Source organism: Euwallacea fornicatus, chromosome 5 (assembly GCF_040115645.1).
Source record: "Euwallacea fornicatus isolate EFF26 chromosome 5, ASM4011564v1, whole genome shotgun sequence".
Taxonomy (NCBI): domain Eukaryota; kingdom Metazoa; phylum Arthropoda; class Insecta; order Coleoptera; family Curculionidae; genus Euwallacea; species Euwallacea fornicatus.
Genome location: NC_089545.1, coordinates 3,978,885 through 3,999,023, shown reverse-complemented (window position 1 = coordinate 3,999,023; position 20,139 = coordinate 3,978,885). Strand labels below are relative to the sequence as shown.

The 20,139-nt window shown below is 32.6% G+C and overlaps 3 protein-coding genes across 6 annotated transcripts; 1 reads left to right on the top strand and 2 right to left on the bottom strand.

Moving 5' to 3' along the window:
- Positions 1-197: 197 nt before the first annotated feature.
- Positions 198-6,489, bottom strand: Pitslre (cyclin dependent kinase 11B pitslre). Of its 4 annotated transcripts, none has more exons than XM_066282548.1 (16): positions 6,307-6,489; positions 6,081-6,251; positions 5,491-5,695; positions 5,149-5,249; positions 4,117-4,134; positions 3,854-3,960; positions 3,647-3,790; positions 3,225-3,376; positions 2,791-3,065; positions 2,443-2,614; positions 2,067-2,250; positions 1,677-1,893; positions 1,465-1,624; positions 1,290-1,403; positions 709-1,047; positions 198-396 (listed from the first exon to the last, which is right to left on the bottom strand). In XM_066282548.1, exons 1-16 carry the CDS (start codon positions 6,408-6,410, stop codon positions 313-315), a joined length of 2,547 nt encoding a protein of 848 aa, XP_066138645.1. In that variant the 5' UTR covers positions 6,411-6,489; the 3' UTR covers positions 198-312. The 4 variants fall into 4 exon arrangements, with proteins under 4 accessions (XP_066138645.1, XP_066138646.1, XP_066138647.1 ...); XM_066282549.1 differs by having other exon boundaries at positions 3,225-3,358; XM_066282550.1 differs by lacking the exon at positions 4,117-4,134.
- A 2,165-nt stretch (positions 6,490-8,654) lies between these two features.
- Positions 8,655-13,031, top strand: LOC136339367 (trypsin-1-like). Its single transcript, XM_066282556.1, has 7 exons — positions 8,655-8,930; positions 11,282-11,381; positions 11,850-12,012; positions 12,061-12,266; positions 12,325-12,530; positions 12,589-12,646; positions 12,698-13,031. The coding sequence occupies exons 1-7, from the start codon at positions 8,865-8,867 to the stop codon at positions 12,817-12,819; spliced, it is 921 nt and encodes a 306-aa protein (XP_066138653.1). The 5' UTR covers positions 8,655-8,864; the 3' UTR covers positions 12,820-13,031.
- An 806-nt stretch (positions 13,032-13,837) lies between these two features.
- Positions 13,838-19,653, bottom strand: rdx (BTB/POZ and MATH domain-containing protein rdx). The gene is made up of 8 exons (XM_066282554.1): positions 19,433-19,653; positions 17,338-17,488; positions 16,442-16,563; positions 16,105-16,384; positions 15,220-15,397; positions 14,984-15,162; positions 14,787-14,929; positions 13,838-14,581 (listed from the first exon to the last, which is right to left on the bottom strand). Exons 2-8 carry the CDS (start codon positions 17,413-17,415, stop codon positions 14,437-14,439), a joined length of 1,125 nt encoding a protein of 374 aa, XP_066138651.1. The 5' UTR covers positions 17,416-17,488; positions 19,433-19,653; the 3' UTR covers positions 13,838-14,436.
- Between the last annotated feature and the right edge of the window lie 486 nt (positions 19,654-20,139).

Below are 20,139 nucleotides of genomic sequence, written 5' to 3'. Positions count from 1 at the left end.
GATGCAATCGACTCCAGTATATTCATGCTAAAGAAATACATGGTCCGTGCTGAGTTTCCAGGCTTCAATTCCTGATATTATAATTCATTTAAGTTATTCTTCTTCCGACCATTATCTTTCAATGAGTTACTTAGGTTTTTTTAATCATGGAAATCAGTTAGCCATGCCAGGAGATTACAAAAAAAAGTCTGTTTCGTTTATTTTATTTGAATTCCACTTTATTTTAAATATGTTACCAAACCAGTACTACTTTGTTATATAAAAACAATTCTTATATAATAAGTTTTACAACTAATCATTTTTGCTTTTCTGTCAGAATTTCAGACTAAAACCGGCTCCTCCTCGACGCATGTCGACACCCATTCCCAGTCGGAATCCGTAGTCATCTTCACCTCCCTGAAAAGATGAAAATTTTGCAGGGCACCCATCATGATTCTTGCACCAGGAAGGTCTTAATTTTATTTTAGACATCAAGTTAACCATTCCGATATAGGTAAAATTGTCACCAACACAGTAGAGAAATAAAGATAACGTCCGTAGTATTAGGAGGGCATAATGAAACTACTCGTAGCAAAGAATGGAAATCCAAATTAGAAAGTTATGAGTAATATTAAAAAGGTTGCGGCCCAGAAAACTGCGGGCAACAATTATACTTTACTATGCCATTTCTTTTTTATTATTATAATACAAGAAATATATTTTACTTACCAATTTTTTATACTCTCCACCACCACTTGGTGGCTTAGGACTGGCGGCCAATGCTCTCTTATGTCCCAGTTCACTTTTCGCTGGCCAAGTGGGAAACATTGATGGATCGATGGGTAAAGGAGTTTCACTAAAATATCCGTGATCCAATGCTTTTTCTGCAGTCACTCTTTGAGCAGGATCGAATGTAAGGAATTTTAGAAGCATTTGAAGACCAATTTCGCTCAATGTATTGAACTTGGACCGCAGATTTGACACAGGATAATCATGGAATTTCATTTTTCTAACAGCAGGAAGATTGTTGAAGCCGGGCCATATTCTTTCACTTGGAGTTCCTAAATCCTGAAATTACAATTTTCTTTGTCATTTTTTAATACCCGAGCTAATTATGAAATCCCTTTTATTTTTATCTACCCACACCTATAATTATCACGCTGATATTCACAACGGATACGATGAATATCTTTGTTTTTTGAATAATTTTTTATAAATAATACCTTTAATCACAAAAATATAACTAAGTATAAAGACCATCCGTCAGCAGATATCCTACAGTATATTTCTCACTTAATCAAATAACTGACCTTGAATATTCTATTCAACTGATCCACTTCGGACTTTCCAGGAAATAGTGCATTCATTAACAGAAGTTCGGCAAAAATGCACCCTACCGACCACATATCTATGGGAGTTGAGTACTAAAATTTAGAAAAAAAAGATACATTTAAAATGCAGAACCAAACAGACATTACATCTCACCTCTTTAGTACATAGGAGCAGCTCCGGTGCCCTGTACCACAAAGTAACAACTATGGAAGTATACGCTTTTAAAGGAGACCCATATTCACGTGCCAATCCAAAATCGCCCACTTTCAATATGCCTTTGTGAGATAGAAGTAAATTGGAAGTTTTCAAATCTCTATAAAAACAAGTATACTGTGTTTTGACCAAATGTGAAGGTATTGGTTTACCTATGCAAAATCCAATTATCGTGCAGATGCGCCACGGCTTGTAACAGTTGTTTTAACAGACATTTGATCTCCCCGGGCATGAAACTTTGTTTTTTATGTCGCATGGTTTCCATTAACGACTTTAAATCGTGTTCTACATAGTCCATAACAATGAAAATTTTGTCCATGTTGCTGCCTACCACGATTTCTCTGACTGTTACAATATTACTGTGCTGACCTAGTCATTAATGATAATAGCAATTATTAATTATAAATAACAAAATAAAATTCAACTAATGTTATTTTCCATTATTGATATAGAAGAAAAAACATGGGTTCGAGTATTTAAGAAGTTTTTAATAAGTTGTAATAGTTAATACCTTTAAACTGAACAAAAATAAAATCACTTACCTTTTAATAGAGTGTTTATTTCTCTTAATGACGTAATAGGAAAACCTTCCTTTTCCTTCTCCATTTTCAGTCTCTTCAGCGCCACAATTTCATCGGTTCTTTTATCTCTGGCCCTGTACACCACACCGTAAGTACCTTCTTCAATACGATTTAAACATTGAAACTCTTCTACGGACCTACAACCCTGATAAATAAAATACAAAATCAGGCGGAGGTGTGAAAAGTTTAAATATTTTAAATAATATTTAATAATATCTGTGCTCTACTAGGGATCTTTATAAATGACAGAGTTGTACTGTTAATAGGTTAATGATTCAGTAAAACTAACCTAAATAGTATTTCATAATATAAGTATTTAAGTGCGTGTTCGTCTTACCTGTACGGCCGGATAATAAGGAGGTAAATCATCGTCTATTTTCTCTTTAATCTCCTCATGCTTATCTTTATCCTTTAGCATTTCGTCTTCTTCAGGACTAGCGGACCGCGATCTTGACCTAGATCTGGAACGCGACCTTTCCCTCTCGGAACTCTTGCTTCTGCTATGACTTCTAGAAACAAATAACAAAAAAAATTATACATTAACTTAAAACATCGACTATTATTTAAAAAGTACATTTACTAACAACTTTAAAGGATAAAATATTGGGTCTTGAGTTCTAAAATAGCTACAAATCACAAACTTTGCAAATGGTAAAAATTTTCCCAACTTTTCATAGTTATTTACCTGCTTCTGCTTCTACTAGGGCTCCTACTAGGACTTCTACTCCTCGATTTTGATCTAGATCTTTTGTCTGAATAAGATCCAGCATCTGGTGAGTAACTCTTGCTTCTGCTTCGGCTCTTACTTCTACTGGGACTTCTTGATTTGCTTCTACTCCTGCTATGGCTTCGACTACCACTTCGGTCACTCGCGTACAATTCATGCTCGCTTTCACTTTTTTCCGATTCCGCTTCGTCGGGCTCATTTTCCTGATCGGAAACATCGGAAACCATTACCACCTAAAACAACCAATTATTGAAATCATTATAATAACGATAACCACAAATTGTTTAGTTACTCCATTGAATACTCGCAGTTAAGAACCAGCAGAAACTGATCACATCAAAATTAATTCCCTCAATCTAAGTCACTTCCATATTAAAAACAATGGTACTCACTTGTGACTGTTCCTCAATCTTGATTTTTTTATGGTAACCCTCCTCTTCCTCCTGCTTCCGTTTAAAGGCTCTTTCCAAATGCCTCCTTTCACGTTCCGCCTGTGTTCTTTCTTTTAGACGAGCGATTTCTCGTTCTGCAAAGGAAGTGATGTCTAGAAGGAATCAAAAGACACAATGAAATAAAGAAAATAGTTACAATGTAGAAAAACCCAAGGTCAAACCTAGAATTTTATTTTATTTATTTTAGTTCCTTATTAATTTTGATAATCTAAACAACCAAACAAATACAACCATAAAATTATATATCAAATATTAAAGTAGTAAGTTTTCGTCATTTAGGAAAATTGTTTCCACTATGGTGTATTTGTTCTAATATGACCACAATGTCTACTTTGACGTTAATGTAAAAGGCAGAAACATACCTGCTACCAATAACTTTTCGCGTCTCTGTTCTTGTTCAAGTCTCTCTTCTTCTGTCAATTGCGGTTCCACTTCCTTTTCTTTCCTGTGCTTCCTGTCCTCTGCAGTGATGTGTATTATTTCTTTCACATAATTGCCTGCTTCGCCTGAAACAAATATTTAAAGCTCAAATGAACGAAACAAGACATTATAACTTTAAGCCTACTCACCTTCCAGGGGATCTTCCGGATTTTCAGTGTGGTCGCGATACTTCCTGTCCTTTCTGCTCCGTCGCTCGCGCTTGTGACCCTCGTCGCTCTTTCTCTTCTCAATTAACCTAAAGTTAAAATGAAAATACATTTTTGTGACATACCCCGCCACTAATGGAGTTTGTAATTATAAGTGTATTTTCAACTCATTGGTAATGATAATGATGCACACCTGGTCTGCATGCCACAAGAATGTAATTTCATTTTGATAAACAAATACAAACCTCAATTCTGATGTTATTCTAGAAGAGGGACAACAAAAAAATAAACCAAATTAAATTTTTGCACATTTTAACACTTGTTAGTTTTATAAAGAAATATATCAGACTTTATCCTTTATATCTGAAATTTATGAAATTGAAATATTTGCCGAACTACCACGAGATTAAGGAAAGAATTGGCGTAATTAATTAATGATTGAATTTGTGATTTCTATGAATTTTAACATACAGTATTCTCTGTTTAGATTCAACTATGTTAACAATTTTCTTTTATACATATATTCATAGAAGATAGTTTTTCTACAAAACCGATAACAGAAAAATGCCTATTTTAAAATCTTCGATTAATTTATTTATTTATTTTAAGAGTATTTAAGAAGTCAAACGTCAAGTAATTTGTGAAGCAAAAAAATCACGGCGATTTTAAATGTATCGAGAGCGTTGAATACATATAGATACTGCGCTAATCTCGTTGTGTCAGAGTAGCAAAATTGGGTCGGATAATCGACTAATTGTCATAATAAACACTATAATTTGGATAGCCCTGTATGTGATATTTTTTTTAATTATCACTTACTACTTATACATGGTTGAGAATATATTCCGGAGCAGCTCAATTGCAGGTGAAAGAAACAAACAGAAAAAATATGTAGTATTTACGGGTGATTTTTGTTTTAATTTGCATGTGTCGTCATACGCTAGCAAATAGTAAAATATAGGCAAAAAAATGTTCTTCTCAGATACTCTTTTGCGCGTTACAGAAAATATTAAAAATCAGAATATTCTCCTTGCGTTGATCGCCGTTCCAGAACATGCACAACCTTATATACTTCATTTAATACAATGTGTCCCAGAATTTGCGCACAATCTCCTGAATTATAAAATAGAGTACAATAATATAGTAACTTCCCATGTTATTTTGTCCACAAATACCATTATGCTTGTGAACAATTTCATCCAAAATCAAGGAAATTGCTTACACATTCTATACAAAAAAATTAAAGGGAAGGATAAAATATAGAATCAAAAGTTTACCTTTCCCTGAGATCAGCTAAAGCCTTGCTTGCCCGTTTATCATCATCTTGTCTTTCTCTTTTATGCTTCTCATGTGCATCTTTGCTATGGCTTCGCCTAACCTGAAACAATAAGGAAAATAAATTACTAGCCAAGGTTACTGATAATTCAAGTTCTAAATTTTTTGTTTTTCAAGTTTTCTATCTCCAAGTATATGTATGAGTTATATACTTTTCATTAAAATACTATGATTACTTTTATGAACTGTAATATCTTTCTGGAGTCATTTGTCAGAAAGCAAAAGTGGTCAAATAAGAATTTACAAGTTATAGAATTTATTCAATAATTTCATTTATAACTTACCTCCTTTGACTTTGGATTTTCTTTATGTTTTCTTTCATGTCTAATTCTGACTTCCTCTGATTTTCTTTCTCTAAAAGTTTTTTCATTTATATATTGCTGCTCACTATAACCCATTTGCTCAAATGACTGTTGCTTTTCTCGATAATACCTCTCACGTTCTCGCTGATAATGCTCTTTCTCTTTTTGAGACATCACACTTTTCTCCCTAATTAAATAAAAGATTTATAAGAAAATTTCAGATTTCATGATAACTCATATTGTTTAAATATGACATTAATATTTGAATGGAAAAATAGTAAAAAACATTTTAGACTGTACTGCTCTGAATTGTCAGTTCTTGTCGTTTTCACATTACTGCTGTTGGGGGCTGTTGCAAATATGTATTACAAAGATGTTATTCTTGCCATTTATTGATATTCTTGATGCCTTATATTTGAAGCAATCAAAAGAGAAGACCAACACTTAACTAACTGTGCACAACCTAAATAATTTTAAGTGTCATTTCATTTTTCCAATTGCAATAATCTCCAACAATGAACTACAAACAGTAAAGATCACTAAGTATATAAATTCTATGTGAAGAGACCAACCTATGGTGTTTTTCCCTGCGCATATGTCTCTCATCTCTCCGTTTTTCAATTTTGTCAGACCTTCTATGGTGTGACTTGTCAATATCCTTTTTTTTACTCCTATGTTCTACTACTCGTGCCTGAGGGGGCTTAATATCTAATGAATCCATATCCCCCATGTCTTCCTCTCCACTGGTGAAAAGCCCAAGGTTTTGAAAAAATTGCATAATAATTTGGTAGGACTTACCTTTGGTAGTCCATAGGCTCGACCTTCGATTTTGAAGTGTTTATAGGACTTTGTCGTAATTCCCCATCTTCACTTTGATCCTCTTCTGATCTATTTCCCAACATAATTTATTGATTTTCCAATGAAAAATCACAACAAAGCTCCAACGTTGATTATAAAGTAGAATTAGAACTCTGATGTTGACAACGACACCTGTCATCATATGATTAAGGCATATTGAACAAGGGTTATTTCATTAAAAGAGATAGAGCCATTCTGACGTCATAGAAAGCCACTATTTCAACCTTTTACTTATTTTATATATCGCGTTCTAGCAAAACATCGGATTATACGAAAATTTTTGAGTTACTTAGTGTAAAGATGTGACATATAAATTTAGAAACTACTATTTAAAATCACACAAAGTAATAACGTTTACGAAAGTGTTTACATATAAATGAAATACTATGCCGCGACATTCAATACTTTCACCAAAAGCCATGTTCTTAGAGGATTATAATCCATATATGTATTGATTTAGTTTTGGAAGAATGCGATAGAAAAACATAAAATAACGCCAAAAAATATATTACTACATCATGTGCAACAAGTTCGAAGTCCAAAATCGTCTAATAAACAAAGTAAATTATGTCCTTGTCAAACCAACGGGTTACAAATTCCAAATACTTAATTGTTACCAAAATACTTTAACCCATTTTCGTAAACATTTTTGATGAAAGCTCGCCATATCATTAATTAAAAATTGTACATTTGTGAATACTTACTTACTGTTAAACTAGAAAATTACTTGAAATAAAATGCAAAATAAACAAAAACTGCACAATAACGTTGACATCAACACAAGAATACTCTTAGTGGTGGCTCATAGTCCCGGTGACGTACGTGACTTTGATGTTATTATAGTTTTTTAATTTTAAAGGCCGATATTTCAGGACCTTGTACAACAAGTGCTTTAAAAAAATCACTTCATTTCATGACTTCGAAGCGTTCTAAAAACTTATGAAAACAAAGTTGCAATATCTTTATTCATTTCTGAGATACTGATTCATATTGGTACCCACATACCTATTTTTACAAATTTTTTAAGTGTCAATATCTCGCAAATGCATAAAACAATTACCTTACAGATATACTCATACTAATCACCTCGATGAGATCTCTTAGTCAGTATAAACCCGATTATGCAAAAAAATGTTCCAAAAAAGTAGTGCCAAACTTATGAAGTTCATACGAGACACTTCGATGAAACATTTTTGCATAGAAAATTCTCGTCAAAAATGTGCCATTTTGGTTTCAAAGTCATTCTTGTTTCAAAACGTAAAGTTAGCTCGTTGACACTAAAGGACTTCGATATTTAATTGATTTTTATTAAATAAAGATAACTTAAAAAAATATATGATAAAAGTTAAAAATAACAACAATCAACCTGGTTACATGAATTTGTCTTTGAATCATTGAATCGCGCACTGATTACAATATGCGAAAATCCGCAGGCAACACATTTGGAAATTCTAAAAGAAATTTCCTAATCAATATTTTAATACTTTTAAAATTTTCAACACCATTATTTTAGAAACTTGTGAACAGAGCCGATCTTAGTAAACCTGGTATCCTGGGCAAAAGTTTTAATCACTCCCCTTTAAGGCCGCTACTGCCCATGGAACAATTAGCTTCTTCCGGACATCATTATATTTTCATTATTTTATTTTTTATTAATTATTTTTTAATAATTAATTGCTATACTTTTTTATATTTATACCTAGCGAATATGACCAAAATCTAACCACATTTTAACGATATCTGGGCTACTTACTGGTCTAAATTATGTTGTTACCACTTTAATGTCTGAACATTCATTATTCACAAAAGGAACTTACATGACAATAAAAAGGTATCACAAAAGGCTTCTAAATAGATACAACATTAGAAGCATTAATGTTCAGATCGTTGATTTTCATTAATTCTAACAATGTATGGAAGTGATTAACATTAAAGTTACATTTATCAACCATTAAAATTTACTAGATATTCAATAATGATGTATTTAAGATTGATCAGAGCGCTATTGCAATATTTGCTGTTAGAATTGAGATTCCCTATTGCTAATGAAGAGATCAACCTTCGGAACTCTAAATAACCAATAGGTGAAGAAATTCATTTATATCTCGACGAAAATTAAAAAAAAAAGATTCTTTGAAAGTACCACTCAGCAGCGTGCCTGCGTCAACATTAATATATCACTGATGAAACCAGTCCCCTAATTAAAATATAAACGAGCATTGCCATATGAATCCACCCAAACCTGAATTCGGGTGCTGTTGATTGTCAGGTTCATTTAAAATGAATGCAGAAGAATGACTTGACCGAGAATAAAAATAATCGCGAAGAAAGGAAACACACGGTGTGCGTCGCTTGTCGGCTTTGAACTTGCTTTCTTGCTTTTAGCTCATGGATAACAGTTAACTCTGGTTCTTCGGTACCAACGAGTTCAATGATTTTCGATTTTTAACCATCGGCATTTAATTGTTTCGGTGCATGCGGAATATTTCCCGTGAAATATGAGTTTATCTGCGATTGGTGTTGTGTCCTGGCTGATTGTTGGATTTGCATGCAAAGATGGACAGGTGAGTTTTATCGAAACGATGGTACTAGTGATTTGAGGATAAACGCTAAACGGGTTCCTGTCTACAAAAGCCATAGTGGAACATTGCAAGTTTTAACTTTACAAGTCTCAAAAAATTATTAAATTCGCAACTGAAGAATTCCTTAAATCTCTGAAACATTTACATTTCAGAGCCAAGATGAATACCAATTTTGGTCGAAATCACAATACGTTTCAAAGAAAATTCTCTACAAAACTATTAATATGTGTCAACAACCAGATGAAAGTTCTACATGTCGTAAGCACCAATGATTTTTGCGCTGTTAACACACTGATTAACAGTTCCTAAGATGACGTTTTCATCTACAATTGGTTATTCAATTAACTTACATTTTTCGTCCCATCCCTTGTGAAAATATTTCAGAATAAGTACTTTACCTTTTCCTATGGCAAAAAGCAATTTTGCAATGAGCGGATTACAAACTTTATACGAGGAGTAATATATCATGGAGATATTTAACGGAATGATAACATTCTGCAGAATAATAGAAATATGTCAATAAACCCACGGTCAATAACGCAACACCTTAAGGAGAATATTTTCTAAAATGTTTATAATTTTTTTTTGTACGTACTGTACGTTTGATAATAAAAAGAAAGATCTAGTTGGATTAACTCGAGCTTTCCTTATTTATAAAATATCCAATGCTATTCAATAAGTGATGAAAAGAACATCTTCAAAAATATTTTTTTTAGTTATTAATAATTTCACGATTTCTTGATTTTAAGTATAGCATACGCTATATGAAATTAACGTAGATTTCGACTAGCAATTTAATATACAAAAACATACAGGGTGTACCGTTTAAAAAATCGCAAGTTTCTTTCGTCATACCTTTGTGCGCTACACTGTATATTTTATTATAATTTCAATTTGTAGCTCCAACACAACCTTACATATTTCTATTAAAACTTATTTTTTTGAAAATCCTACAGGGTTGTCAAATATTTCCTATAAATTTGATTGTGGAACATCCTATATATATTATTATGCCTCTACCAAAAACAATGTGAGTGCATTCTGAATGTGGCTTAATGCAGCAAAGTGATTACGCGAATGAACGAATATCATGTTGAGGTGAGAAGTACATTTCTTCAAGAAACTTTTGGTGAATCCAAACATCTATCTGGATAGACTCTCAACTACCAAAAAAACTAAATTCATTGAACTCATTTAATTTGATTTTAATTGCATGTTGTCCTTGTAAACTAGCAAGGAACTGCCAGGAAGTGCAAACTTTGTCAAAGAAAATGGGTTATTAGGATCGACTAATCGGTGAAGACTGCCAACTACTAAGAAGACCTACAGTAAGATTGCAGCTTAAATGCAGTAGGTGAATATGAGTAAATAGGTGGCAACTCCAAAATTAATGCATGCGACTGCCAGATGATTACGAAGACTGTCATAGAAATTAAGATGACTGCAAATAACTGTGAATTAACTGCGATCAATTTGCATATTTAATGTGAAGAGTGAGAGGACCCTCGTCTCTCATTACACAATGAATAATTATTTTTTTTTGCGATTCGTCATTCATACCCTGAATTGTGCCTGTGAAGTTCGCTTGATTGTGCCAACAATAAGGCAAACACAGAATAAATGTTGAAACTTAATCACCCTGTAACTAATAAGTGACAAAATATTTGCGAACATACAGATGATATATCGTTTTACAACGTTCGCTATTGAGATCTTCGAAAGGACAACAGTTACAAGGACGGTTAGATTAGAAGAAGTCGCATTTGGATAGTCATTAAGAATTCACTTTATAAATTGTTAAAAAGCTGATGACTTCAACATTAAGCTAATGTCCAGAACCATTGAAATGAACACCGAGCATTGGTCAGATTCTCGGTTTCATGGATACTAGGTTGATGTTAAAATTGATGGCACAATTATAATTTGACCTAAAAAATTCTATTTTACATTATTTCACAATCGTAATGTTCCATTTGTTTTTATTAATAATAGCTCACGTAGATTGTTTTCTCTTGTTAGTCGGAAGTTTTTACTTATCACCATACCGTCAAGATATAAAAAATCATATGTTTTTTCATCTAACTTTTTTCTAAAGGAAAAAATATTTGCTAAATATTTGATGAAAAGTCTCTTCTTCTTAAATTATAAGTGATTTGAAGTTTTTTTTCATTTGATAACACAGAATCGTTCATATATTCTATTGAATACAGGAGGTAACGAGTTTCATTTCCCTTCCATAATATACTATCTAAATTAAAAACTTTTTGTCAAGGAAGTTTTCCTAAATATGTAACACATTGAAGTAATGATAATCATTTCTCCTATGATTTTAGGCGGCCAACCCATATTCCACAGCAATTGAAAGAATTTTCATTAGACAACAAAACAACCCTCCTCCAGCACATGACACACCAGCCTCACCATGCCAGTGTAGTAAGTGATTCGGATAAAATTGTATTTATAAATTTTATTTAATATTAAAAGCTCCTCAATTTAAGTTTTTTAAAAAAACAATGACGTGCAGAATGAAGTAAAAAAAAATCAAGAGGAGAAACTGGTCACTTATTTTTTCAATGAGGAAATTCTAAATACCTAATTGAGATTCGGTAACACACGAGACCCAAAAAATAAAGAGAGCGGAAGCGTATCCATTTCACTATACCTATAAGAACCTACCGAAATTTCTATGTCAAGGTTAAGCAGTTGCAACAAAAATGTTGCAGACAATGACTTGTTCTTCGATTTCGAATCGACCACGAAAATGAAAACCGATAATGTATGCAATCGTACTTTGACGCAATGGTCAAGGTTGAAAAACTAGATCAATTTATAAAAAAAGTTTATAGAGCAAAACATATGTAATTTTTATTTTCTACAAAATTACATATTTTTTATGTTTAGCATGCGGAGAAAGAAACGAGAATAGCAGAATCGTGGGAGGACAGCCAACGCTAGAGAATGAATTTCCTTGGATGGCCAGATTATCTTATTTCAATCGATTCTATTGCGGAGGAATGCTTATCAACGATAGATATGTCTTAACTGCAGCTCATTGTGTCAAAGGGTAATACAAGTTTCTCCCAACAACAAAAAATCCTCATAATACTTCTAGTTTCATGTGGTTTATGATCAAAGTGACCCTGGGCGAACATGATAGATGTAGCGACTCCAAACGACCAGAATCCAGATTTGTACTCAGAGCAGTAGCGGGTGCTTTCAGTTTTCTAAACTTCGACAACGACATCGCCCTCTTAAGGCTTAACGACAGAGTACCCATTACACAACATATAAAACCAGTATGTTTGCCAAAAGTAAAAGGTACTTCAATCATTTTTATCTTCCTTAAATGTGGATTAACCAATATCCTTCTTTACAGACAATATCTATGTGGGTAAAATTGCCACAGTGGCAGGGTGGGGTACATTAAAGGAAGATGGAAAGCCAGCATGTATCTTGCAGGAAGTTAACGTTCCTGTTCTGAGTAATGAAGAATGCAGAATGACAAATTACTCTGCTAAAATGATTTCTGATAATATGCTATGCGCTGGTTATCCCAAAGTTGGAATGAGGGATTCTTGTCAGGTATCTAAGTAATTTTACACAAAAAAGTTGCAATATATTTTTCCGGTTGTTTTTGTAGGGAGATAGTGGAGGACCTTTAGTTGTGCAAAAGGATGATAAAGGATACGAATTGATTGGTAAGCTCAACTTTTAATACAAAGAATACGCTTTTCTAGGTAATTTTGCAGGTATAGTTTCATGGGGGAATGGATGTGCGAGACCAGGATATCCAGGCGTATATACTCGAGTAACTAGATATTTAGACTGGATTCTGGATAATTCTAAAGACGGCTGTTTCTGCCAAGGTTGATATGTGTCTACATAGTCCGGCGGACTTTCAAAGCATCGTACAGAATTTTTAGCTTAATTGGACATTTCTATCAACTCCGATTTTTGAAAGTATGAAATTGCTGAAAGCTGAACAGTTTTTGCCGGCAATATAGCAAGTGTTTTTTTTAAGAATTTGAATAACTATCATACGTACACACTTAATACATAAAATAAAGAAATAAATTTTAGATGTAAACATGTCTAAAAACCAGTGTTTAATTACACCTTAAAAAATTATTAAGACACACGCTCGTAACTTCAGAAGATCTGCCTATATGTCTGGGTGGTTTTATCTAAAAGAGTACTTTTATTCCCATTTTCAAAGTGCTCATAGACGCAACTTAATAATTTTGTAATAAGTAAAGTTATCACTACTCGTATTTACACATTACATGTTACTGTTGTTAACAATTATTTGATTAGTTATTTTAGCATTAGTGATTATCGATTTCTATTACAGCCGGAAGGTATTTACGCATACTTACTACATGATTAAGGTTTGTCCTTCAATATTAATTGGCAGCTTTTTCCATGCAACTATGCATAACACATTTTTTAATTTTCTTATTGTTTTACCTAATTCAAGAAAATCACGGAGAAGCCATTCAGGGTAATAATCCGTTGAAATACGTTTTAACCCGTTGTAAATTGCAATAGATAAGTGGTACCGATTCACTGCATGGTACGTACCACTTGATTTAAGAACAACGACATGCGTTTAAATAACAATTGGTTGTCACACATTCTATAGGAACATAAGTGGGTGTCCTAAACTGCAAATGTTATGGAATATTATTTATAAGAATCATTAAAACATACAGCACTTCAAGCACAAAAAAAGAACACTGACTTACTATATAGGGACAAACGACTTGTTACTTCCTATGGAATGAAAGTAGTAGAACACAATAACATATATACCGAAATAGAAGGTTTTTCATTGCAGTCGAAACGCCCCGGACAGGGCTAACGTTCGGGTTAAAAAAGCAAAGCAAACAGTCAGAAAAAAAATTTATTACGGTTTTCTCTAAGATTAGATCCATAAATACATACAATCCCCTATATACACGTAGTGATGGTAGGTTCTCCTCTATTACGTTTCTGAAGCTTTCACGACAACTTAAAGGGTATTAATTCACCTCTAATAGGAAAAGGGGTTCATAACATTATGGCAAATTAATAATTTAACTACGACATAAAAAGCCGAACAATTTAACGCGTTTTCTACGACAAATCTCAATACGAACTAATTCCGAAAAATTATGATGAGGTAGTTCGGTTCACCATCACTTGCCGAAAGACGGAACTAATAAGAAAAGTTACTTTAATTTTATCACTGAATTTCAAAAAACCTCACAACATACAAAAAAGCTGGATGTTTGAAACATGTCTTGAGTAGTTGTAAAAGACTGTTGATTACAAAATCTAAGATCAAAGCCTATCAATATCGTTTTTTAGTTGCTCGGTTTTTAACAAAACTTCACAGAACAATAATAATTAATATTCGACTAACGATCGACTTTTAGTTCAAATATTGATCGGCTCAAGATTGAACACATTTTTAAACAGTCAGGCGTAGTAGGACTTACTACAGGTTTCAGCTCTGTTTCACGCGTTTCCGGGGCGGCCCTATTGGTGGGATTTGTTGGGTGGCTAATGCGCGGAATGCTTCCGCTATGAGATGTGGGTGTGTCTGGATCATCGACTTCCAGCCTTGCGTTTCCATCACGTCAGTGGCGTGGCTATATAAAAAAAATAGTGGGTACCTGTTAAATTTAAGGTAATAATGGTTATTTCATTTAGCGAGATATACAGAGATCACTATGAATTAAAATTCTACGCCTTGATTTTGATATAAAATTAGTAATAAACAAAAATAGCTCAACTGCCTTGAAAGAAAAACCGAAGAATGTTGTGAAGTAGTTTTTGAAGTTATTATTTACTTACGTATTTATAAAGTCAATCGCTTGAGCTTTCAACTGATCGGCACTATGGAGGTCCGCTAATATTAATATTTCAGCCGCGTTCTCTATAGACAAATTTGTACATAAAGCTTCTTCACACATTACTTTTAACCTTTCTAAGGCATACTGAAAATGTGAATATTTCATAAAATAAAAACTATCATAATCATATCGACTTGCTTTGTCGGCAGCAGCTAAGAGATCATCCGCCATTTTTTCTAAATTAGACGCCTTCCCAGTATAAATAAACCTTAACATTTCACGTAGAACCTCGTGGTCTACATCCGTTATATCTACCCTATTGTGTTTCCGTTCTTCCATTTCATGTTCAAACATGGCCTGAAAAACTGGACTCCGAGCTTGAAATAAAAAGTTATGTTTGAGTGATTGCGATTTGAGTGATAAAATTACAATACCTGCTAATATAGCTTTATGCGCTTGGAACTCTCTTCCTGCTACTGATAACGTAACATCGCTAAATTTTTGATTCTCGAAAAGCAGACCTAAATCGTCCGATAATCGACACTCGGGTACTTTGAATTGAATTGTATTGGATTGACCCGAAATATTTACACTATCAGCTACAACACTTACCTAAAAATACAATGGAACAAAAATTCATTTATTATAAATTTAAAAAAATAAAAGAAAAACCGTTCATAATGACTAAATAATGAATAATTTTTTTTAATTATTAGTAGAGATGGGGGGAAACTAGTTTTGGTAGGTTCAACTATTTTACGGAACTTTTTTATATTAATTAGGCAAATATACAATTACAAGTATTTAAATTGCGCTTTTAACAAATTAGTATGCTTGCTTTTTGCATTTAATCATGAGCAACCACGTGTACATTTTTAGGTTATCTAGACTTAAAGAAAATTAATTTATTCCTATTTAATGAAAATCCTGTTAAATGCTTCTGTTCTTCGCTCTTAAAAAAAAGAGATACACATCAAATTTAAGATACGTAAGATCTTATTCGAAGAGTATTGGGCTCCGGAAATATGTCTTCACCATAATATCCAGAGAGATAATAATTAAGAAAAGAAGACCCACTATAAACACTGTTCACGTTTTTATTTGCGTTATCTTGTAAATTTTGATTCAACAAGAAATTTGTAAGTAAAAAACGTCAAAGGTAAAACAAAAAGTAAATCCAACTCGTAATAAATCCGTGTAAAAGTGACTACCAAGTATGTTTGGAAATATCAGGCAGAGATTTCAGTAATTTGAAAAAGTAGGTTTTTCTCCATCTCCACGGATAATATTTTTCTCGTATAACCGAACTCAATACTTACTTCACAAAATATGGTTAATTTATCATCCGGCAACAGACCATTAGCTTCATCTAATAGGAAATCGCGTCGAATAAACTTCTTAAAGCCCCAATCTTTACCTTGAACAAATCGATATGCTCGTTGGCTCTCCATGGCTTTTGTCTCTTCACGTTTCGCATTTAATATGCTAAATTTAAATTTAGCCCTTACTTCACTTTTATTACAAGACACTAATAAAAGATACAGGGATAGGTAATCTTTACTTTCTTCGTCCAACCCTTTCGGATTGACCCTTAAACACCTTAAAAACGGCATTTGATGTAAATAATTCAACAGCGGTAATTTATCATAAATTTACCATTTCAGCTTGTCATTAGCTCCTGCGGAGAAGGTGGACGACTTCAGGACTTCGCCCATCTCTTCTCTGCAGAAACTAAAATTATTGATGGTCCACATATAACTGAACTTTACTACTTTGACCTGAAAGTTAAGTACAAAAAAGTATAAATTTAACAGCATTGCCATTGCCATCATTGAAAGGGCATTACATTTAAACTCCCTATATAAAATATGATCATTTTCACTTAACCGCCGTTTCTTACATATTTGACTGTTTCTATATTTTTAAGACATTTTATATCAAATGCTAAATTAAAATCAGCTAAAAGGAAACTATTAAATAAACCAATAATATGCAAGATGTTCTAGTTAAAAAATTACAATTTCCTCAATGATTCCGAAATCATAGATTTTTACAACATGAAACTTCTATGCTAAAAATAGGTTTAAACAGTTTTTAATTGGAAACAAAAATTTTGAATAACAGAACATTTACAAACACTCTAAAAAATACAGATTTTCAAAAATTCGGTTTAGCTGCTCTGAAAGGGAGATTGCTATAAAAACTCGGTTTTCACTAATAGGTTGGAGTTAAGTAAGAATCATTGAAAAAAACAGTTTAGTTCAGTTTTGGCAGGGTATTAGCCCTTAGAATAGTTACTTCTGTTTTTTCCTTCACATACACTATTCAGTTAAGCTCAGCATTAGCATGCATTGCCTTTCTACAACATGACAATTCTTAAAAACTAAAGACTAAAAATTTTACATGGCTGAAATTATTATAGGTTGTATTTGATGATTCTTTTTAAGTTAATGTACTACAGAATTTTCTGAAAATCATGCATCAGCAGTATTGCTACTCTACATTATTTAGAATATACCACGCTTATAATAAGAATCTATCTATATGCATACCTGTGTATAACACCAATTTTCTGCAACTGGTGTGTTAACTTCTTGTGGCGGCGGGCTCGGAACACGACTCACCGCCATAGTACTGGTTGGGTGCAGGATGATAGTATCCCGGGCGATTAGCCCGGCCCTCGATTTAAGCAACACTCTTTAACTTTAAAAAAATTAGAATTAAATTAAATTTTCGCTTGTAACATTTAAAATCATAAAACTAGTTTAAATAGCTAAATCTGACTGCAGATCAGATAGAAAAAATAAAAAATTGATGACAAGACACAGCATATCATCACAGTGTACTATTAACTACTGCGTTATTGTACCCCTACAAGGGCCATGACTCATAAAATTAGACTAAACTCCTAAGAATTTTTCCATATGATGAAACCCAACAATAGCATATTATGTACAATTCCAGTGCATGGGTAGGCTGTCAATTTTAACTTTCTTTATATATTAAGATAATTGCAATCAGCAAAACTAAAATAAATCCAATAACAAATTGTATCTATGAAATATAGACATATACAAAGTTAAACTTGAGAGATATTTTGTTTATCTGGAAAAAAAATAGAATAATATTTTCCTTGAAGGTTAGTTTATTGTAATATTTTAACGCGTTCATAACTTATATGGCATGTTTTCCACTTGAGTCATTTTTTTTAAACACTGCTAGAGTTAAAAAAAATAATTTAATCAAGAAAATCTATAGAAGATTTGGAATGAAAAAGTAAAAAAAAATGTTTTGTTAAGACATGGTGCAATTTTTGTTTTACTGCTTAAATGAAGAAAACTTCCTCAAATTTTTACAGAACAAATGCCAGAAAATTACTTCAACTAGACAATAGATAAAGACAATACAAAATTTACATTTTTTTAAGTTTATTGATAACAAGCGTGTTTATTTTTGTTCTAGTCTCTTAATTATTGCAATAGGATGCCCCATGCCAGTAAAATTAAAGAATGAAAAATAATTTTCATCATATTTTTCTGTACAACTGCCCATTATCTTTTTTTTTAGTTGATGCATCGCTAATAATTTTCAATATTCAGGAGACCATTATTAATGTGGCATCCAAAATGCACCTAGATATTATACAGGGCCTTAAGGTTTTTTGTAGCAGAACTTTAATCACATATTCTACAGCCACAAACAGTACCAGTTTTCTATGTAAACAATATTCAAAGCATGAATAAGGTGTAAGGAAGAACAAAAGCCTCTTTATTAGGCTGGGATTATACAACTTCATATCACTAATTCATAGCTATAAACATAATTTTTGTTCATAACAACACATGTGAACAAACTATGTTTATGAACTATCAATTAGCCATATTCAGCTGGTTATATTCCTAATCCAAATTATTTTAATAATCACTGGTTTCTAATATAGGTATTTTCATAACTGAATTCAGTGTGTTTATGCCATATCCAAGGCTATATCTTTCCCAATGAAAATTGGATCACAGAGATGTTTTCCTGCCATATAAATAAGCTAAAATAAAAAATAATTAGTTGAGTTTCATGCCTCATGTAATCAAGGACATCAGTTTTTAAAGTAAAAATAGCAAGGGGTTAAAGCTCAGAGCTGAGGTCAAGGTTGAGGTATCTTAACAAATTCATACTCACAGAAAGGAGAATAAATCTTGTTCATATGATAAAATAAAATACATCCACATTTTGTAACTCACATTGCCTGTACTTTCTTCTAAATGTGGTACATAATAATTTATACACCTTTTACTTTGTTATCAAGGTATCAACATCAACTAATAGTATTTGCAAATTGACATAAAATAAAGTGTTTTCTCCTTGAACAGATTTTGTGTTAAAATAATGCTTATTTATAAACAGTTTGATTGTCTAGGAAACAGTGTCAAATGGACAACTCTGCTTCAAATGTACCCACAAATATCAAATAAATAGGTACTTATGTTTGCCAGTAGATAATGGTGAGATCTGAATATTTATGGCAAAAAACGTGAATCTTGGTAGAGCCATTCAATTTCAGAAGAAAGGCAGAAGCAGTCAACAAGAAAATAGATCAAAAGAAATATTAACCTTCATCAGCATACTAGTGGAATGGTACCTTCTACTTACCTATCTAGCGTTGCATAAGGATTCCAGTTATTGTTCAGATATTCATGGCTATACCATCAACTGAATGCTAATGTAAGGCAAGTCACAAAGTAAGGTTTGCAAATAACGTGAATAAAATTAAAATATAAACTGTTGTTATTAAATTTACACTAAAATAAAATTTGTTAATAAAAGGTTCAAGATGTTTTCGTTTCTGACGTTACCAGTGACTGTTGACAAGACAAGTGATCAGCTGGCAGATAATAGATAGATGACAGAACTAATAGAGAAGAAGACACTATGTGATTAGGAGTTATTAGAGTAGTAAAGTGATACAGTGCGTTCCTAAATAAACTTTCAAGATTTGAATAGAATTAATTACTCTGCATCAAAACGTATGACCAAGCTTCTTATAAGCTGAACGTAGGTCGACAAATATTTTATTAAGCAGAAACTCACGGTATTAAGTTGTTAAGTTTTCTAAACACCCGCTAAATTAGGTTTAATATAGGTATAGGTCTGTGGTTTACAGGGCGAAATGGATGATTATTCCTTAAAAACTTGATTAGCATTAGCTATTCAAAAGTCATGGACCCCCATTATTAAATTTAGGTCTTCAGTCGTTATTGTTCGTGGCAATATCTTCTGATTTCAAATAACAAAATTAAATGGGACTATCACTTTTTACTCTGTCATCGTTTTAAACATGAATAGACTTTTTAAGAAAA